Source organism: Mycetomoellerius zeteki, unplaced genomic scaffold, assembly GCF_001594055.1.
Source record: "Mycetomoellerius zeteki isolate Tzet28-1 unplaced genomic scaffold, Tzet1.0 scaffold667, whole genome shotgun sequence".
Classification (NCBI taxonomy): domain Eukaryota; kingdom Metazoa; phylum Arthropoda; class Insecta; order Hymenoptera; family Formicidae; genus Mycetomoellerius; species Mycetomoellerius zeteki.
In genome coordinates, this window is record NW_017257683.1 from 354,005 (window position 1) to 374,485 (window position 20,481).

Here is a 20,481-nt window from a genome sequence, read left to right on the forward strand (position 1 = left end):
AATAAACTACTCATTGGCGATGTCCCCGTGTTAAAATTGCCGTCTCTCCTTTTTCCGCGGAAAGTTGGAGTCGTCTGGTGGAGCATCGAACGTCAAGTCCCACTAAAATAAAGTAGCCGATAAATTAATGACGCCGGAAATATAAAAGCGGAATAGAGGTCGAATACTTCTCTCACGCCTTCAAATAAGATTAGTTGATTACGGCTGGTCATTGGCTACGCATTTAAATATCACTTGCGTATCCCGTTAACCAACACGCGTATCAATACTATCGACACTTGGAAAATACGAGAAGGATGCGAATGTAGTGGAGGCCTAGCAGGGGCGTCGCTTCCCCCTCCCCCTTCCCTCTAAATTTGTGGGAGAAACAATTGAATTATGAAAATTATTTTTTGAACAAAGAGTTACTCAAACAACAGAAAGTCTAAATCGAGAGATGTAAGACGTCGAAAAGACATTTTGCGAAAATTTTCTAAAAGGCTTTTAATTGTAGGTTTCATTTCTATCAATATAGATTAACTTCGATCTGGGGTTTATTTATTTTTTATTTATCCTTTTCTAATTCTTAGAATTAGAAGAAGATAAAAATAAGTTAAACCGAGATTAAAGTTAATGTACGTTGATAGGAATAAACGTTAAGTTTTTCATTTTCTAATGAACTTACGGTTAGACTTAACCAGATAATGGAAAAATTTTATTTTTCTTACTAATGATTAATCACTAAACTGATGATTTTATAAACTAGAGTAACTTTTAAAGTTATAACTACACAACTATCAGGCTATTAATTAACCGTAGCTAGAAAAACATAACTTTTACATTATCGTCAAATTAAGTTTAAACCACAAGTTAATCAAAAATCAGAAAATAAAAAACCTTAAAGACGGCTTATATCTCGATGTCAGACTTTGTGTTGTCTGTGAACACTCATTGATCAATGCCTGGCTCATATTAATATTCTCTAACATGACGCGTCTTTTACGTAAATATTTTAATAAATTTTGTGTAAATTTTTGCCTACCCCTCTCTACTAAAATTCTGGTTATGAACAAGTCCTGCTACGATCAGTCAAAAATGATATGAGTACGAATTAGTGAATTAGAATCTTGAGTAATTGCATAATTCCAGAATGACTTAACTTCTGTAATTAAGACAATTACAGCCTCATCTGTATTTTACGTCAATTACACCGTGCGGAAATCGTTTACTTTACGTTATTCGATTGTTATATCTTTCGTAACAGAGAATCTATCTTTAATTATTATTACTAAGTACTCTTTTATTAAATGCTCCGCGATAATTTCTCTCTCGTTTACAAAAATACATAAAATGGATGAATTGCACGATATAAATAGCATTCACGAATGAACGCGAGAATAAAGAGGAGCGATAGGTGTAATCTGTAATCAATGACTTTATGCAATAATGTCTATATTTATAAGTTAGGGTAATTATAGGCAAGCGTAAATGTACTGCCTATGCTATAAAATTTGAATTTTATTGAATTTGTTTTAAAATGTTTTAAATATATTATAGAGGTAAAAAAGAATATTGAAGAGAAAGAGAAAACAAATGCTATTTATCCATGTTAATCGATTATCACTTTATAAGTAATTCCTTTTCATTTGATTAATTATCAATATTATATATCAAAATTGTAATATATTTACTTATAATTATATTAATTATATTTATATTAATTATTGTTTTTATTTTGCAGGTAGTCACATTCTGCTCGAGAAGTTACGAAAGTATAAGCCAAAAATTGCAGTATTCAACGGCAAACTCATATACGAAGTATTCTCGGGAAAGAAGGAATTTGGGTTTGGCAGACAACCGAACCTCGTCGACGGCACCAATACGGTAAAATAGCTTACATTTTTCTTCATGCTTTTGCACTAAAAAAATATCCTGCTTAACACAGAATTCAAAAATTCCTCGAGGAAAACCATTTAAAGGAATTTTAAAATATTCGGACGTTTCACACATCTTTACTTGCTTTTTGTGTTGCTCAGAATATTAGAAATGTCATCTGTTTTCCGTTCCCGCACTAGACTGCACTAGAACTCTTTTTCTCGCTTTCGACAAATATCAAACCTTTCTCACTCTTTCTTCACTTTAAATTCCAAAAGTGTACACTTGTTCAGCCACAGAAAATAGACTTCTGATATAATTTCAGTGAGTTCAGTGAGAATGTAGATCTCGGATGTTGTCATAAATAAACAGAGATCACTTTCGCTATATTTTGACTGTGTTATTTGAACTCGACGAAATTATTTGAATCTTTATAATTTTAATTACATAATCGTTTAGGCAAAATCCTCACTTCTCGATGTTGTGTATTTCAGTACATGTGGGTTATGCCCTCGAGCAGCGCGAGGTGTGCTCAACTACCGCGTGCTGCTGACAAGGTGCCATATTACGCTGCCCTGAAGAAGTTCCGCGACTACCTAAACGGTACGATCACGCACTTGGACGAATCAGACATCGTATTCGCCGATTCAAAGCTCAAGAAGAAGGAACACGAACCGATCGAGGATAAGAAGCCAGTGTTTACCGACGATTTGCCCGACGGTGAGAGCCGAATCACGGAGATCAACGGCATGGGAATTAAGCAGGAGACGGGCGTGATACCTGGCAAGAAGAAACGCGGAAGACCGAAAAAGATAAAAAATCCAGAGGATCAGCCACCGCCGGATCCCGAGAAGCTGGACGCAAACGGCGAGGTCATTAAAAAACGCCGCGGACGCCCGAAAAAGATCCATCAACAACAAAAGCAAATGGAGCGAGAGAATCGTGAGAGAGAGCAGCAACAGCAGCAGCATCAAGTGATAGGCCACTTGAACGACGGATACAGTAACGTGTCTAACTGCTTTTCGCCACCATTGATGTCACCTCCAAAGTTCCAGCACATGGCACCGTACGCGCCGACGATGAATGACGGCTTCTTCGGCCAGGGCATGAACGACAATAGCCCGTACAATATGAGCGCGAAGCAAAGCCCAGTGCACCTGCAGCAGCATTACAGCCAGAGCCCCAAGTCCATGTCGCTGTCGTTCACGCACTCGGACTTATCGTCGGAAATCAATACTGCAATCTCGTCGGAGAACAATCTCGAGCCGTCGCCTTTGACGTCGCCTAGCGTCGAGCATCCAGACTTCGAACCGCCCACCAGCATGTCGCAGCAAAACATGGGCAATGACCATCGTCAGTATAATCCGGCTGGAGGGCCCGATCCGACGGGTCACCATGGCAGTCCTGGCACGCCGTCCCATAACAGCTACGCCAACTACATGGGTTACCACGAGCAGCCACCAGACGCGCATAATCCGCATCCGCATCAAACGACATCGACGCCTCTCAGCCAGACCGGCGAGGAGCACTCCCATCATTCGCATCCAACGCCGCCGCATCCACACACGCCCACCCATACGTCCATGTCGCCGCACCATCCGCACGAGCAGTACGGCATCAAAAGGAACTCCGGCCAGGACGTGGCGTCGAAGAGTCTGAGCGATCTAGAATCGCTTGTGGACCAGATCCCGAGCATAGCCGATGGCGGTAGTCAGCGTCTGCAACATGCGCATCCGGGTATGCCGGGCGACGATAGCTTGGCGGAGAAGATGGACGCCCACCATCAGTCCTACATGTCCGGTTTCGGCGGCATGCCGGCTGGACCAACTGGAATGTCTAATTATAGTCCACCGTTGCCGCCGGGTAGCGGAATCTATCCCGCCTCGCTACATCACTCTCCCACTGACGCTGGTTACGGTGGTTTATACGCTATGAACAGTCGTCATCATCAAGACTCTCAGCAACAGCAGCAGCAGCAACATCAACAACAGCAACAGCAGCAGCAGCAACAGCAGCAGCAGCACAGCAAGTCCTACACGGTGGAAAATCTCGCGTCCAGTAACTACACCCCTAGCATGAATCACGGACACCCCAGCAACAATTACCCTAACATCATACCCGGGCACTATCCGGTGCCGATGGGCTCGACCAATGGCTATCTGTTCGGTGGCCTCGAGACAAGCTTGATGCAGCGTACGTACGGAATTGGTGGGATGAGCGGCATGAGTAGCATGCATCCATCCGCCGCCCTCGGCCACCCGATGGCAGCGAATCCGTACCCGTACAACGGCTCGTACTCAAGCTCGTTCGATGCTTACCCAGCGCCACCGACGAGCATACACGCGCCCAGCGCCAATTACCCCGGCTACGTCGGCACGGCTGGAGCGGCGTCCAGCAGCACCACCACGCCGCCGTCCTACCTCGCACCGTCGCACCACAGACCACCGGTCGACCTCTCCTACGACGGTGTATGATAATCGATGTGAGATACCGTTCGCCGACCCACCACCAGCCCCCGATGATCCTATCTCTTTCTCTCTCCATCCCATCCTCCATCTCCTCCATCCTCTCCTCCGCCTACCGATCGCCTCCTGTGCGCGCGCGCGCGCGCGAGCGACGCACGTATCCGCCGCGTTTATCTTTTCTACGTATTTTTACACACGTCTTTTAAGACACGGCTCTCAACGTGTCGGGGTCGCACCGTCGCGCGTCGTCCCCCCCGAATCGCCGTTCCTCCATCCTCGTCATTTTCTCCCTTTAAATCGCTCTCCGCGAAATCACCCCTCGCGAGATGCTATTTGCAATCTGCGCGCAATCTTTCGCTCTTTGTCGATCCATTTGCCGCACGATACTCTATTTCCTCTTTTTCACTCTCCTTTGCTCAAGCCAGTTCTATGTACAAAGCACCCCAGAATTGGCGAAAAATGGACATACACATTTTTCCCCTCATCGAGATAACATCGAGACTCTGATAGCAATAATGAACTACTATCCGAATTATTATTAGATAGTATATCATGCATTTTGTTTCAGATGAATACTACTTTGAGAATCTGAAGCTTAGTTCCTAAGATATTGAAACCGAGATTTGAAACATTGTGTGAAAATGAAGATGCCTTCCCTAGCAAGAATAAAGCGTAAGACAAAAATAAAACGTAAGTCGAATGTAAAAGGAGAGTGATAGAAGCGTAAGCAAACTTATTCTAAGGAGATTGGAACAATGTAATGTAAAAGAAACATTATAATGCTTTACGCTTCTTTTACATTCTATTGTTTCAATTTACGTTCCTTAAACCGTTTGTTCACGTCTCTGTCACTCTTTTTATGTTCGACTCACGCTCCTTTTTGTCTTGCGCTTTATCTTCGCCAGGAATTCGAGGCATGCGTGCTGTATTGTGTCTATATTGCGTCAATTTTGGGGCAGCCTACGCAACTGTCGGTCTTTCATTTCAACATCTCTCCACTCCTTCTCCCTGCATCCCGCTTCTACGTACTTCATCGCCACATTTCTCTCGTACTCTATTTTTTTTTATCATGCTCTCGATATGTGATTACGCCGTGAGTAATTACGGGCGCGCGGCTCGGGAACGGGAAAACCACTGGTGAAACGCGACTAGCGCACGCAACGAATGAGAATTGTAAGGGTAGATCAGGTTCGCCGATCGCGTTCTGTATCGATCCGATCGCTAAAATACACTTACACGGGCACGCATTCTGATAACCATAACGATAAATGACCTTAATACCGAACAAATCACGATTACGAATTCGGCCGACGTAGCCAAGGCTGACCAAACATGTAATTACGCTATTCTTCTTTCCTACATCGATCAGGAAGTATCGATCACACTGATTGCTACGAGCATATCTACGAGCTTTAACCGAAACCATGTTTCCGTAAACTCTTTCGTATTTCGAAGGGCGTTCAATATTGCTAAATGGGGTGTATATAGATGGATATATATCCTAATTCGCAATTGCAAATTGTTATCTTCGAAAGTCAATAAGAAACGACGCATTATAAAGTAAAGCACGAAGTCCGAAATATTACCGATTATATCGAAACAGTATAATTTCGACGAATTCAAGATACATAATTCTAGATACACAGAAAATAATTGGTTTATTTGATAATTAACTTATGTTAATCAATGATTGTTATATATTGTGCAATGACTTAGATGTATATTGATTAATTTCTCACTTAATCTTTCTCTTATTTATAAATAATATTGTAATGTTATCATTTTAGATAAAATATATAATATATATTACATAATATTATATATTATTTTGTTTATATGGTAATGATATATTATATATTTTATATAAACAACGTGTCACATGATAAAGTATAATATTATTTATTGAAAATAACGAGGGTGCAATAAAATTTTTGTTGTGATAATGTTATGAGAATGACTTTTCTGTGTCTATCAGAAAATGAAATCGATCGAATTTATACCAGTTTCGTTTCGACAAAAAACGCGCTACGATTGTACGATTAGAATAATAACATCAATCATTTACTTATCGTTTATGTATCACATTGCGTCTTAATATCATTAGCCTGTTATAATGTTATTAATGTGTTGCGTATTTGATTAATTAACACGTCAAATGCTGTACTTTACGTGACGATGCAATTTCATGTCATTGGAATTGCTATCTTAATTTCTCCAAGAAATCGACGATTTGCTTCGTTTTACGACGTGATAAGATGCACGTAATATTATTTGTTAGAAGCGATATTTGTACAATTTTTTCACTATTCAACTTTTGACACAGGAATGACCGAAGAATTTATTATCTTGACGGAAGAAGAGAAATCCGCCGAGAGATTTATCTTTTACAAACTGGTAACTGAGGAGTCACGCATCTCCTCTCGATGAGCAATCGTTCTCATTTCGATCGTGCACCGAGCCGAGCTTAATCGAATTGAAAGTTTCAAGTTCACGAGGAACTCTGTATATAAGTTCGCTCGATTGTGCCATAATGAGGTATCGTTGCTAATATTAGCAAATTAGTCTAAGTAAAAGTGATAGAAGGGACGCACGTAAATAATTGTTGACTCATCGAAATTACGAAGCTCGGTTGTGAAATTACGATTTTACGTACCCTCTCACGTTTCTACGAGTCCGTGTTGGTTATCATACAGCAACAGAAGTTAAATAAGAACGCGATCAATCGATTAGATATCCTTGTGTTCGGAGCATCATCGGTTCTGAACGCGCGAATCTGCATCGACCTTTATCAGCGCGGTCGGATGTTTCTTAGCCCGAATAAAAGATACACTATCATTTGTTTTGTTTATTCTTTTTCTTGCCACGCACAGAGTGTTCCAGATTAAATAATTTTCCAATTTCCGTTTTTGTTATTCCACCGAAAAATCACATCTCCTCATCGCGCTCTAACGAGAGATGAGCGTGGAAAATGTCACCAAATTGCGCGCCGCGCCTCGCTCTCGCGCTCGCAGCACGTGAGCTTTTTTTAACAGAGTAAATATTAATCGTTATCGTCATTGTATCGTTAAGGTTACTGCACATAGCAAGGAAAACAATCAAGCCCGATTGCGTCGGTGCATCGATCTTCAATCGTGGCACGACCACTTTCGTCAACGTTGGTCAAATTTAACCATAGTTTAATCCTTATCCGGAGAAAAAGGAACTATTTCTCGAACGCGACGTTCAGAAGGAAAGTATAAAAAATGTTATATAAAAGTATCACGCGATTAAAAGTTTCCTTTGTATTCGTTACCTCCCGCAATCGGATAAAGTCAATTTTGCATGAGAGAAACCGTTGAATTGTAGATGTAACTTAAACGTTATGCTAATTCAAGTGCTGTACGCCATTTCCATTTAATATTTCGAAACTTTTCGGATATTCTTGTATTAAAAATTCTAAATTTCAAATATATTTATACGCGCGACGTTTGATTAGAAATAACTCGTGTCATTTAATTAGAAATGAGAAATAACTTATTTATCTCCTTCTCGGGAAATGCGGGGACTAGAAGGAGACAGAAAATCGATTAAACTAAGGTTGATGTTAATCGATGTTAATAGAACCGGCCTTGCAACTCGCGCGCGGGACGGAATTCGCCGACGATCGACCGAATTATAACTTGAACCTTGGTAAGAGAGACCGCCCGCGCGACCGGATGCCAAGCTTACTTAACGTAAGAAGATGTATGAGCCCAAAACGTGAGAGGCAGAAGAAGGAAGAGACTATTCGTGTGTACTTTAATTGTTTTATCATCACCGCGCCATCCACTTTCGTACCTCGCGCCCGCAACAGCCATCGCCGTTTTCTCGTTGCAACTCTGGCTATTATTTATCGTTACAACTCGATATCGCTGTGGAGTTACGTCGTTATTAACATAGTAGCGTTACGTTGTCTCGTTAATTATATTCTGTTATGCGTTTCGCATTTTGCCGAAAGTCACTATATATTAATACACGATTATATGAAAACCGACACACGCACTCACGCACCACACATACGACACCTACACATACATACACACGCATACCTACACACGCAAAACATACGTACACTTACATGCAGTCGTAATAGATATAGCTGGCATTAATCGGCATCCTCCTTTGTCGCTGACCGACGCTGTAAAGTGACGCATCTGGCATGATTATAAATATATATACAGATATAAATATATAAATATATAAATATATATATAGATATTATATAAATATAAACTATAAATATATTATATATGTAAGGATAAGCGAGCAACATTTATCTCGGGTGAAATCACCTAGGATGTGTCGAGACATTTAAGATGATGCACAGGGTATAGATGAGAATCGTTGATATAATAACTGATGTCTATATTATAGATGTTTCTTTCGTTCCATCATCGGCCTCAAACACACACACACACACACACGAACGCGAGTCACGAGTACATACGATCGAAGTTTATTGTAGTAGATGTTTTTCAGAAATCCAATCCGATTCCGGACGGCGGCCAAGAATAATAGATGTCATCGGTGTGTTAGTCGCGCAACAACGTTCATCGATTCGCAATCGAAAAGATGAGGATTAATATACACATAACTCTGGCCGGTCGGTGCGACCGGTACATCCAACCGCACTACTAATTAATTGACTCTTCGATTAATCAAATTAACTAACTGATTGTAAATTGATCGCTCTATATTAAGGACTTTACTATTAAGTATAAATATATATTATACAGATATATAAAAGTGTGGATTCGCTGTTGAACGTGTCGAATTAAACAAAGCAAAAAAGAAAAAAAGAACAAAATCCGAGAGTTAAGTAAGCGAGTAAGAGAGCTTGGGCCGGGATTTGTGCCGGCCTCCGACATATTTTTTAATCGCTTCGAACCTCTATTATTCTACCTATTAATTAAACGTAATGGTGTATCTACGTGTGCGTTCGAACGATCGGCCTGATCCGTATCGCGGATCCGCTCTGCCAGCTCCTGTCGTCGATCGGGTCGCGATCGCTCGGGCAGTCGAGATGTGTTCTGTATCTGAATTAACGAATGTACTTCTCGAATATTCATCGCTCCTACGAAATATCGCGGGATAAGGAAGGGTGACGGATGCTCGTTGACTGCAGCTTGACTGAGCTCGAAAAAAAAAAGAAAACAAGAAAAAGAAAAGAGATTTTTCCCTCGCTCTTTTGCCGCCCGATCCTAACGAAGCCCACGCAGATCTCCAACGGACGTTACATTGGGTGCTCAGTGGATACCCGAGTATCCCGCAATATGTAAATCTGTATGTCTCTGCTCGTACTACTACGATATTTTATGTGAAAAATGAATTGTTACAAAATACATTACTGATATAACACCGATGGAGTAATGGTAATTCTTTACCCGAAAGAAGTTTTTCTTTTTCGAACGACAAGCGAACGTTGGGAACTATAATAATAAGTTCTTACGGTCTCTTTATCCCTTGGTGCAATGTCATGTGCGGCCTTTTTATAACAAAGTTATACGAAGGAGCGTAATGATGATTAATGACACTGTGGGATATTCGAAGGTTTAAATATTTTATCAACGCTACGATTATCTGCGTGTCGATTGATCTCTTTTTTTTTTACATTTGAATCACACGCACGTATGTGTATGTACATATAATATACATGGTCGATCGAAAAAGTAGATAGAAAAATTAATTAAATTTTATTCTTTGAAGAGAATTATCCATGTAGAATATAGAAGTCATAATATCATAAAGATATCATCACCTTATTTGTCGTTTATAAGTTCATTTTTTAATATTAAATAACATCATGATGACGTCCTATGATATCACTATGACTTAATTATGATTCTACGTTCTACCTGGAAAAGAAAAATAAGCCGAAAATTCGATGTCTTCGCCCATAATTTTCCAACGAGGTTAGTAAGATAAATATTTTAATGAACTAATCGTCTCGAATTATAGATTATCAAAGTCGATTAAGAGGACGAAGTTGATGTGCGCGTTTATTATTATTAAAGGATCACACTAAGCTGTGTGTCGTATGGCTTCTCAAATTGTTACGTTACGTATATTAAATTAAAAAAAAAGTAACAAGGAAAAAGAATTTATATGATGATGACAATTATTATTTTGCGAGGCAGGTATGGCGATGATCGTCTCCCTCTATTGCAAGATAATCAAGATTTTTATTCCCCAGCTGTTTCTGATTTCGGGAAATCGAATCTCTCTGCCGTTTTCATCTATTCCGATTTCGCGGATCGTCAATCAGCTTCACGAATATTAGAGAAAGCAACAATTATTGGCAACAATCAAGCTCGAATCGCCAACGCGCTCTTTGCGTTCGAATCAGCTGTTGAATTCTTACGACGCAAATTATGGGAATTAAATGTCAGTTCACTAATTCCACTTCGTTATCTTCGTGAAGAAAAATAAGCGGAAATCCAGACGAGTGGAAATAATTCCGAGTATTAGAAGAAAAGAATTTTTGATTGAAAAGAAAATGAAGGAACTAGACGTATTTAAACGACAATTAATGGAACAAAATCGCGTCTATCACCGCGAGAAATCCTTCCCGTGTTTGAATTTTAAATATTAAATGAATCCTGTGGGGATAGATTTTTCTATTTCTCCAGACTCATCTTGTCTCAGTCAATGGCAATATGTGTCAGAAAAAAAAGTAAATAAATTGATTCGTTAAAATAAACGGAGTGCGTTTAATCATTCCAGCCTAGGCAGAACAGCAAGTCACGATAATATCGGAATGATATAAAAATGAATCGTAAATTTGGAGATGACTTATGTTCTGTTTGGAGAGCCTTCTCTTTTGTTCCTACTGTTGATGTGCTCAATAAAAGATTTATCATGTTACTGAGAGCAAGTTTCGGAGCCCTCTTCGACTTTCAAAATTAGGAACATTTGATTTAACAGTCTTGAGTTACTGCGTTTTATCTACATGCTTTTGAGATGACATCTCAATTTTGTCCTTTAAATACAGCTTTATATAATTACTTCAGTTTACAGTTAATTAAATTCTCTACATTCATTTGATTGACCTTACGTATATTAATTTATAGAATTACGTTAATTTTGAATTCTTGAAACAAACGTTAAAAAGCGGAGAAGAGTACTTCATAATTCTTTCTATCATCTCGCGAAATAATTTTGTAGATATTGTCTAAGTGAGAATGACTAGCAAAAATTGAAGATTACATGGGCAAACAAGCGATGAATACGATAGCGCCATCTATTGAAGCACTGTAAACGGGAAAAAATGGATACCGTGGCGCCACCTTCTGGAAACATTGCGAACTAAAAAGTCCTCTAAGCTAAGGAACCTGAAGTGTCTCGGATCACAAAGCTTGTTAACCTAAAAAGGGAAGTTGTCAATTCATTACGGGCGTCGTTTTATCGAATTATTTAATAATTCACAATGCCGCTGGAGAATCTGGAGGAAGAGGGTTTGGAGAAGAACCCGAACTTGGAATTGGCGCAGACGAAGTTCCTGCTGGGTCTCCGCGAACACGTAGATGATGCCTTTTTGAAGACCCATCTCCTGGATGCCATCAAAGCCGAGAGTGAGACTGCATCTTTTTCTCTCGACTGCTTGTCACGTTATTTCAAAAAGTTTGATGTAATTTTCGACAGCGTAACTTAATTTGTTTAAAATAATGCCTTGTCATTTTCTTTCTTCTTATCTCGATATGTTCCTGGATACGTCATCTGTCATTGTTCGAAACATAACCTCTACTATTAACTGCTTTGATCAATTTATTAATTCTTTAATGATTGATTATTAGTAGCTCTTTTAATATAATTTCTGTTTTAAAATAAAAAATAAAGGTAATGATATTTTTTGTAAATGTGGCTATTAACTGCTATGATCAATTTATTAATTTTTTAATAATTGATTATTAGTTCTTAGTATAATTTGTATTTTATAATAAAGATAATTTTTGTGGATAGATATGGCTCCGTTCTATGAAGAGGTTTGCAAAGATCTGAATTGGCCTGTGGACGAAACTCTTCTTGCAACGATGAAGGCACATAATGTAGAACAGTTAAAGAAACTCGACGATGCTATTGAGGATGCTGAGAAAAATCTAGGCGAGATGGAGGTTCGGGAAGCCAACTTAAAGAAATCTGAGTATCTCTGTCGAATAGGCGATAAAGAAGGTGCAATCTCGGCGTTTAGAAAAACGTACGACAAGACAGTATCATTAGGGCACAGATTAGATATTATATTTCATAATATTAGGATCGGCTTGTTCTATCTGGATCATGATCACATCACTAGAAATATTGAGAAAGCTAAAAGGTAAATGAAAACAAAAAGAAAATATTTTTATATCGATTTTCATATACTTTGTAATATTTAATATATTTTGCTCATATTTTGCAGCTTAATAGAAGAAGGCGGCGATTGGGATAGACGAAATCGTTTGAAAGTTTATCAGGGAATATATTGCATAGCAGTTCGTAACTTCAAGGAAGCCGCAAACTTCTTTTTGGACACAATTAGCACATTTACGAGTTATGAGCTCATGGATTATAACACTTTTGTGAGATACACAGTATATTTAAGTATGATAAGTCTTCCGCGGAATGAACTGAGAGACAAAATTATTAAGGGCTCTGAAATATTGGAGGTTCTTCACAGTAATCAAGACGTCAAAGATTACTTGTTTTCATTGTATAATTGTCATTATGCAGATTTTTTCAATAATCTTGGTAAGTATGAAAGACATAGTTTAAATTCTACTTTATAATTGAAGGATCCTGCAATTATTACAATAATGTTTCAGCGCGTGTTGAAGGACTGTTGCGTGAAGATTATTTAATATTTCCTCATTATCGATATTACGTTCGGGAGATGCGAATTCTCGCATATACGCAACTACTGGAATCCTACCGGTCTTTAACTCTTCAGTATATGGCTGAAGCATTTGGCGTCACAGTGGAATACATTGATCAGTGAGTGTTATCAATTTTTTTAAAATCCAATATATTTAAAATTAATATTTTTAAAACCAAATCTCTTGTTACCAATTTAATTAAATCAAATAAAATACTTATATGAGTCTCTTTAGTTGTTAATAAATTATATATTCACGAGCGATGGAATACAACTTGTAAGCAATTATTTCAATTTGTACTTGATTTTACTAATTATCACATCAAAGAAGACTCACATAAATCCAGAATCGAAACTCACGAGTTTACATTTTACTTTTAACTTCATTTGATTATTACTTCTTAATCGCTTGCGAATTGTATTTTATTGCTTATAAATATATAATTTATGCACTAATAACTGCAGAAACTCATATTTTATTTGTATTAGATTTATTCCTTGTGGAGCTACAAATATTATTAATTTATTTTATTTTAATTTTTTATTTAATTAAAATTTTAAACTCTGACTTCAATTTAAGACTGTTTTTCAAAACCGACAAGTAATCGGTCCAGACTTGAACTGGAAATTATAAAAATTCACACAAAAATATTAGGCATCAAGATCCTTTATTAATTGAATGTTATTTTTTTAGAGAACTGTCACGCTTCATAGCAGCAGGCCGATTACATTGCAAAGTCGATCGAGTTGGAGGCGTAGTCGAAACGAATCGGCCGGATAGCAAGAATTGGCAATATCAAGCGATGGTGAAGCAAGGAGATCTTCTACTCAATAGGGTGCAGAAATTGTCGCGTGTTATTAATATTTAATTTCGTATATTTGTATAATCACAGAGATTATCTTGCTACTGTATTAAAAAACAATCAAGATTGACTAAATGAATGTCTATTGTACATCTGTTTTAAAGAGCCTATATGTCAAGTTTTGGCTCGGATTTTGTAACAAAGAAAGCTAAAAGTCACGTTTGATTTTGTAAACAAGATACACGAATATTCCTTGCGGAATGTATAATGTAATTTATTTATATTTTGCACCCTGAATATCCCCGTCGTAGAGGTTAGTACTTATTTCTTCACAATGCTTCAACAGACGTTACTTAAAAAATTGAATAACAGTGTCGTCCTCTATGTGGAATCAAAATAAATCTGAACATTACTAATCAGTTAGCGATCAGCCGTCAGTTAGTCTTTGGCAGCCGTTACGAATAGGAGTTTCTCGCAAGAAGAACGCAGAATAATTCAGAGCAAATTGGTATTTTTCTATTTTTTATTAAAAAAGATTTAATAATTTTTATGTAACGTAACTATGGATAGTATTTTTTGGCCAATCCAATGGATTATCAAAATATTCTCTATCGACAATCGTATAAGTACTTGTTGAATTAATAAGAAAAATTGCAACATTTATTCAACTATTTTTCGTAATCTTGATGAGAATGAATTTCCCCGCTACTTTTCTTCGCAATTTCTTTTTATTTATTACTATTAAACATCTCACGATTCCGTCGAGCAATCATAAAACAAGAATTATAGTACTTACCTAGCTTGCAACAATCGTGTGTTAAACAATTAAGTTGTATTCATATTATTACATGTCACAAAGATCTAATTAATCGCTGATTAATTGATAAAGTGATACTTCCTTTAGATTTTAATTTTGAGGTCGATTGATAGACAGGTGTGTATTTTTGTAGATTAAAAATGAGATTAAGGAAGACAGAACTCCGTGAACAAAGCACTCCAAGAAACCGATTGTACAAATGTACGATCTGTTTAGGCCAAACGTGCTCTATCTTCATGTAAGCTGTTCGTAGAATCGTCAAAAACTATTACATAAAGCGACGGTCGAATGCTTATCAAAATCGAGTAAAGCACTATTAATTGATTTTCCTTTAATTATTCTTTCACATATTTTCAGGAATTACAGTAAGAACTTTGCGAAAATCAGCTGTACATCTTGCTTAAGAAACGAGAAAGTTCCAATTTGTGCTAATGACGTACCTCTGGATGTTTATCGGTACTCTAAGATGTTAAATAGTTCTTCTAATGTTAAATTTTTACTCCCATATCACTATTAAAAATATCGACGAAAGTTCTTCAACATTGCGTTACTAATCCGGCATATTATAATTCACGAAATTATTCACGTCATATTATTTCATACAATATATGCAATAGCGTTTAATTTAAATTATAAAAATGCATTTAGAAAAAATTAGTTATTATCATGTTTGTTATTTTAATAAAACAGATTGATCATAACAGAATTATAATAATAACGGTCAATTATGTGGCGAAAACAATGACAAGGAAAACAAACAATAAGAACAGAGATTGTCTTCAATCATAACAAAGAATGTAATAAAAATACGATTGTTAACAGTAACAGAATAAATTTATATTGTGCATAAAATAATAATTCGCATTTATTAAACAATTATATATTGCATCATAATCAGAAAAAGATCCACACATGTTCCCTCATTCATACGTTTATATTTATTTTACATATTTCATTATCATATATTTTTTTCACCTATATTTTATGCTATATCTTGTTATTCATATTTGAAATATTTATTCAATCAATTTATTCAGACTTTAATGTAAAATAAAATGTGATGTAAGTTTATCAATGTCTTTGTTTCGAATGTCGCGGGAAAGCAGGTCATCCTCCCACTCGATAAAACACCTTCCTGCCTTGACTAAAGATTTTGATATCGAACATCTGATGAGTCCTAGCGCCTGTCAAGAGCGCCCCGAGAACGTAATACGTAGTCGTGGATGCATTTTGACGACGATCAAGGGCGATTGGTTAGCATCTATATTTATTATTTGTACACGAAGCGACTCGTTTCTTTGGGCTGATTCGCGCTGCTCCGACAATAAGCGAACGCTCCAATTAATCGTTCCCGATCGACGACAATCCTTGTCGTCGGCATTGCATGACATTCGTCGCCGGACTCGTCATCATCCAAAAATACCGGTCGACGCCAGAACGATCGAGAGGGAAGACCGGCTGATTCTAACGGAGCGATATATCGTTGAGGTCAGTTCGACGTCGCGATGGACAAGACGAAGCTGGTGAGCAACGACCTGGAGCTGCCGCCGCTGCGCAGCCTGGACGACTTCCTGCTGGAGTCCGCACGCTTTCAGCTACCGAATCTCAAGGACCTGGAGAAGTGGGGCAATCGAGTGGTCAACAATCTCTTGTACTATCAGACTAATTACTTGTTTACGTCCATCGTTATCTTCCTCATTGTCGGGTAAGTGATCTTCGACTACATCTTCGTACATTGATTTTCGTACATTGATGTCCATTTCTATTTAGATTAACTTGGGCTCGGTTTAACTTACTTTTTATGTTTTTCTAGTTTTAAGAATTAGAAAAAAATTAAATCAAGATTAAAGTATCTGTAGAGATTGAAATAGACCTGAGTGTTATATTTTGAGATGGTGGTTCTTGAACTTTCTTGACTACAAGTCTTTTCTGAGGAAGATTTTGAGGCTTCCGACTTTTGCCACGTTCTAGATATATGATAAAGCTTTTTTGGAGTTTTGAATGAGATAGTTTGAGTTTGAGCTGAATCCAAGATCTATTATCAACTTTTCAAAAATTCTTATGCAAATATGCTTTATGCTGTACTTTTTATGTATTGTTTCGTACTTATTAATTTGTTTATGATGAATTCTTATAGATTGATCCATCCTGTTAAAATGCTAGTTGGTATGCTAGCAATGATGGCAATCTTGGGTACATTCGCTTACGTATCCATGGAAGGAAGCACAATACATCACTTCAAAAGGCAGTATCCTGTTGTTGGAGTATTCTTTATAATATTCGCTGGATGTTTCATAACATATACTCTAGGATCTCTTTTAGTTTTCTTCTTGGGCATTCTGTTACCTGTCTGTGGTAAGCGTAACATTTGATACATTTTATATAATTATTTTAATTTTGATTTTATTTCTTGAGCAATGAAAATCACATTGATTTTTATTACAATGGTTATATCTCTATTTTTCAGTGACATTTGTACATGCCTCATTGAGATTAAGGAATATCAAAAACAGGATTGCCAATAAAATCGAGGGTATTGGTTTGAAACGTACGCCGATGGGTGTATTTCTGAAACATCTGGGTATGGAAGAAGAATTATTTTCATAAATTTCTATAGCTCTTTGTTTTTGAGTTCTTAGGATAGATCGAGTGGAAATGCTTTGCAATCTTATTAACAATCTTACTACATCTATACACAGTACCAATCCGTTTACTATGGAGCTATTTTTAAATCCGCTTCAGATAAGCTAATGGATGCAGTCATATATATTTATTTTCAATATTACTATGCCTTCTCTCTCGGATATAGACAATACCAAAAAAGAAAAAAAATTCTAATGCTTCAAAAATAATTTCAAAAATAAAAATCAAGACATTGTTATCGGTGAAATCATATTTTCTAAACTAGTCGCTAAATAATATTTAATACATACGTGTTATGTTTTAAATGCTTATATACTGTTAATATTTAATGAAATCTCTATATATTTGCTGATATCGATGAAAGTAACAAAGTTATTATTTACTAATATTGATAGTATTTAATATTTTTGGACAGCATTTTCTCTAATTAATGATTCTTTTTGCCCACTATATATGTATATACATATAATGTATAATATACTCAGAGTATTGTCTTCGAATATATATGTTTACTACTAAAAATATATACATTAAGAACATTTTGTAGTGTAGATAAAATATATTGACATTAAATATATTATTGTGTTGATTGAATATAAAATCTGTTTCATGAAAATTTATCGTTATATAATGTACTGAAACATATATACGAATAAAAACACTTGAATTATCTTTCTTATTTTTCAAAGGAAAAGTAGCATGTGTTATCTCCAGAATTGATATCACACGTTCTTCACAAATATTTCAAAAGTTGTGCTTATATACTAACAATACTATCATTTCTCTCGACGTTCTATTTCGTTATATGATGTACTGAAACATATATACGAATAAAAATACTTGAATTATCTTTCTTATTTTTTAAAGGAAAAATAACATATCTCCAGAATTGATATCACAAGTATTTCAAAAGTTGCTTATATACTAACAATACTATATCATTTTTCTCGACGTTCTATTTCGTTATTTATTTTAGTCTTTGTTGAATTTATTTGTTAATATTGAATTTTGCTAATAACTTAATTTTTTTTTAAGTTTAATTATCAGCTTATATTAATTTCGAGCACATTGTTTATCTATCGTTTATTTAATACTATTATGTAGAATCTATATGATTTATGAATTATATTATTATATCTAATATTCTTTTATTCTTTTCTCATTCCACTATACAGAAGATGTGACTGGTATGACTTTACGTGCACAGACAGCACTCATGCAACCGCCTCACTAATATTCCGCTTTGTGCATCAAGTTCAATATCAAATTGACAAAAATTAATGTCAATAACCATTAATGTTTGCTGCCACTGCTGTTTAAATTGGACTACAGTGTTCCACACGACGTTATCGTAGTAAAGTAAATCTTGTAACATTTTTAGAACATAAATTTAGCAAATTCCTGTAACTGAAAATAACGACTAGTGTTGTGCTATGTGATTTTTTAGGCACAGAATTATATAGTTGTTTAGTATAACCAATAACGAATTATAATACCAAATATTTTTTTACGATACCAAAAGTTATTGAACTTACATATTTATATTAAGAATTGTTTTACACTTTCTCTTGTGATTCATAAGACTATTTTAATGGGAATATCTTTTGAATGGGAATATATTTTTTGAATACCATATACAGCTCAGATAGTGTCCACCATATAACAAATATACATTCAATATATATTATATATAATATCAATATTTAAAAATCAAAATGACTGAAGCTTTATCCATATGACATTTATAAACAAACTATATTTTGAATTAATTTGTATATATATGTATATATTATATAAATAACATATGTAAACCATACGCACCCGACAAATTGTTTTCATAAAACTTTGTTAAATATTACATCATTTTTATTCTAATTTTTGGTATTTTAATGAATCCTTCTATCATCCTGTATTGCAGAATTATTTACCATTTTATCCTATACATACATGGTATGACAATAAAATTTCCGGGTTACATCAATAAAAAAAACACAGGCATCTTAAATAACAAACTGTTATATTTTAGCTTTCAAAGTAGTTACTTATTATAATACATTTTACACATCTTTGATACGAAGCCTCAAAACTTTTTTTTTAATGCACAGTTAGAATGCTATTCAGAACACTCGTCACATTCTTCTGAAATCTTAAAAATGTTTACCAAGAATTAGTTGCATGATGATGTTCTTGTAGACAAAAGAATCTTTGTTCTTAGTAAAAAAAAGAATTGTTAAAATTAGTCATCACCTTATTAACTTTTTTGAATTCCATGCTGTTCTCAAAAACACCTAAAAGATACATATTTTTAAGATGTCAGAAGGATATTCAGAAGAATATGACAAATGCTCTAAACAGCAATTACGGACTTTGTTTTGAAGTGTATTAATGTCATGGGGGACTATTTTGAAAGAAAACAACTTTTTGTTACCTGAGATGTCTTTTTATTGCAGAGTATGGGAATTTTATTATCAGACCATGTATATATAATACATGTTTTGTTATATATGTATGTGAATCAATATTCCTATCGTTATAATATATATCTATAACTAAGATTATTTATTAAAGGGAATATATGAAACTAAAAATTCAAGTAATACTTTATTTGCTGACAAGTAAGCTCTCTCTAAAAAGACTAGAATTTTATATTTAAAAGTGGTGCAGGATATATATGAGATATTAATACGATTGAAATAAATGATATATTTAATATAAGTACACACGTAATAGGAGAAATACTTTCTACCATGTATATTACAGAATTATGACACTATTTACTACGAAATAAGTAAAAATACAGATGACATGACGTGTACCTGTAGTCAATGCATAATATCAGCATATATTCTATTGACATTAATTATAATTCATACCTTTAAACTATCCTGACCTATGTTTATCTTAACTATATCGGCAGTTGTAACTTGAATTGATTATCTTAACGAAAAGAAGATACGTTGATTGATATACCTTGTATTGCGATGTACATAAATGTTTGCATTATCTCATTTTTTTCATTTATAGCTGTGATAT

At 35.8% G+C, this 20,481-nt stretch overlaps 3 protein-coding genes across 3 annotated transcripts in view; all 3 read left to right on the forward strand.

Annotated features, from left to right (window-relative positions):
* Tdg (Thymine DNA glycosylase) overlaps nucleotides 1–4,413 on the forward strand; it is a 116,229-nt gene extending 111,816 nt beyond the window's left edge. Inside the window, exons 8-9 of the mRNA XM_018457751.1 lie at nucleotides 1,721–1,863; nucleotides 2,349–4,413. Coding sequence (XP_018313253.1) covers nucleotides 1,721–1,863; nucleotides 2,349–4,328 — 2,123 coding nt within the window. The 3' untranslated portion in view covers nucleotides 4,329–4,413. The remainder of the gene's footprint in view (nucleotides 1–1,720; nucleotides 1,864–2,348) is intronic.
* A 7,230-nt stretch (nucleotides 4,414–11,643) lies between these two features.
* Rpn7 (regulatory particle non-ATPase 7) lies at nucleotides 11,644–14,224 on the forward strand. Its single transcript, XM_018457769.1, has 5 exons — nucleotides 11,644–11,908; nucleotides 12,297–12,648; nucleotides 12,733–13,061; nucleotides 13,136–13,304; nucleotides 13,880–14,224. The coding sequence occupies exons 1-5, from the start codon at nucleotides 11,764–11,766 to the stop codon at nucleotides 14,052–14,054; spliced, it is 1,170 nt and encodes a 389-aa protein (XP_018313271.1). The 5' UTR covers nucleotides 11,644–11,763; the 3' UTR covers nucleotides 14,055–14,224.
* Nucleotides 14,225–15,872: 1,648 nt separating this feature from the next.
* Jwa (PRA1 family protein Jwa) lies at nucleotides 15,873–18,986 on the forward strand. The gene is made up of 4 exons (XM_018457770.1): nucleotides 15,873–16,510; nucleotides 16,943–17,160; nucleotides 17,273–17,386; nucleotides 18,624–18,986. Exons 1-4 carry the CDS (start codon nucleotides 16,311–16,313, stop codon nucleotides 18,680–18,682), a joined length of 591 nt encoding a protein of 196 aa, XP_018313272.1. The 5' UTR covers nucleotides 15,873–16,310; the 3' UTR covers nucleotides 18,683–18,986.
* Nucleotides 18,987–20,481: the final 1,495 nt, after the last annotated feature.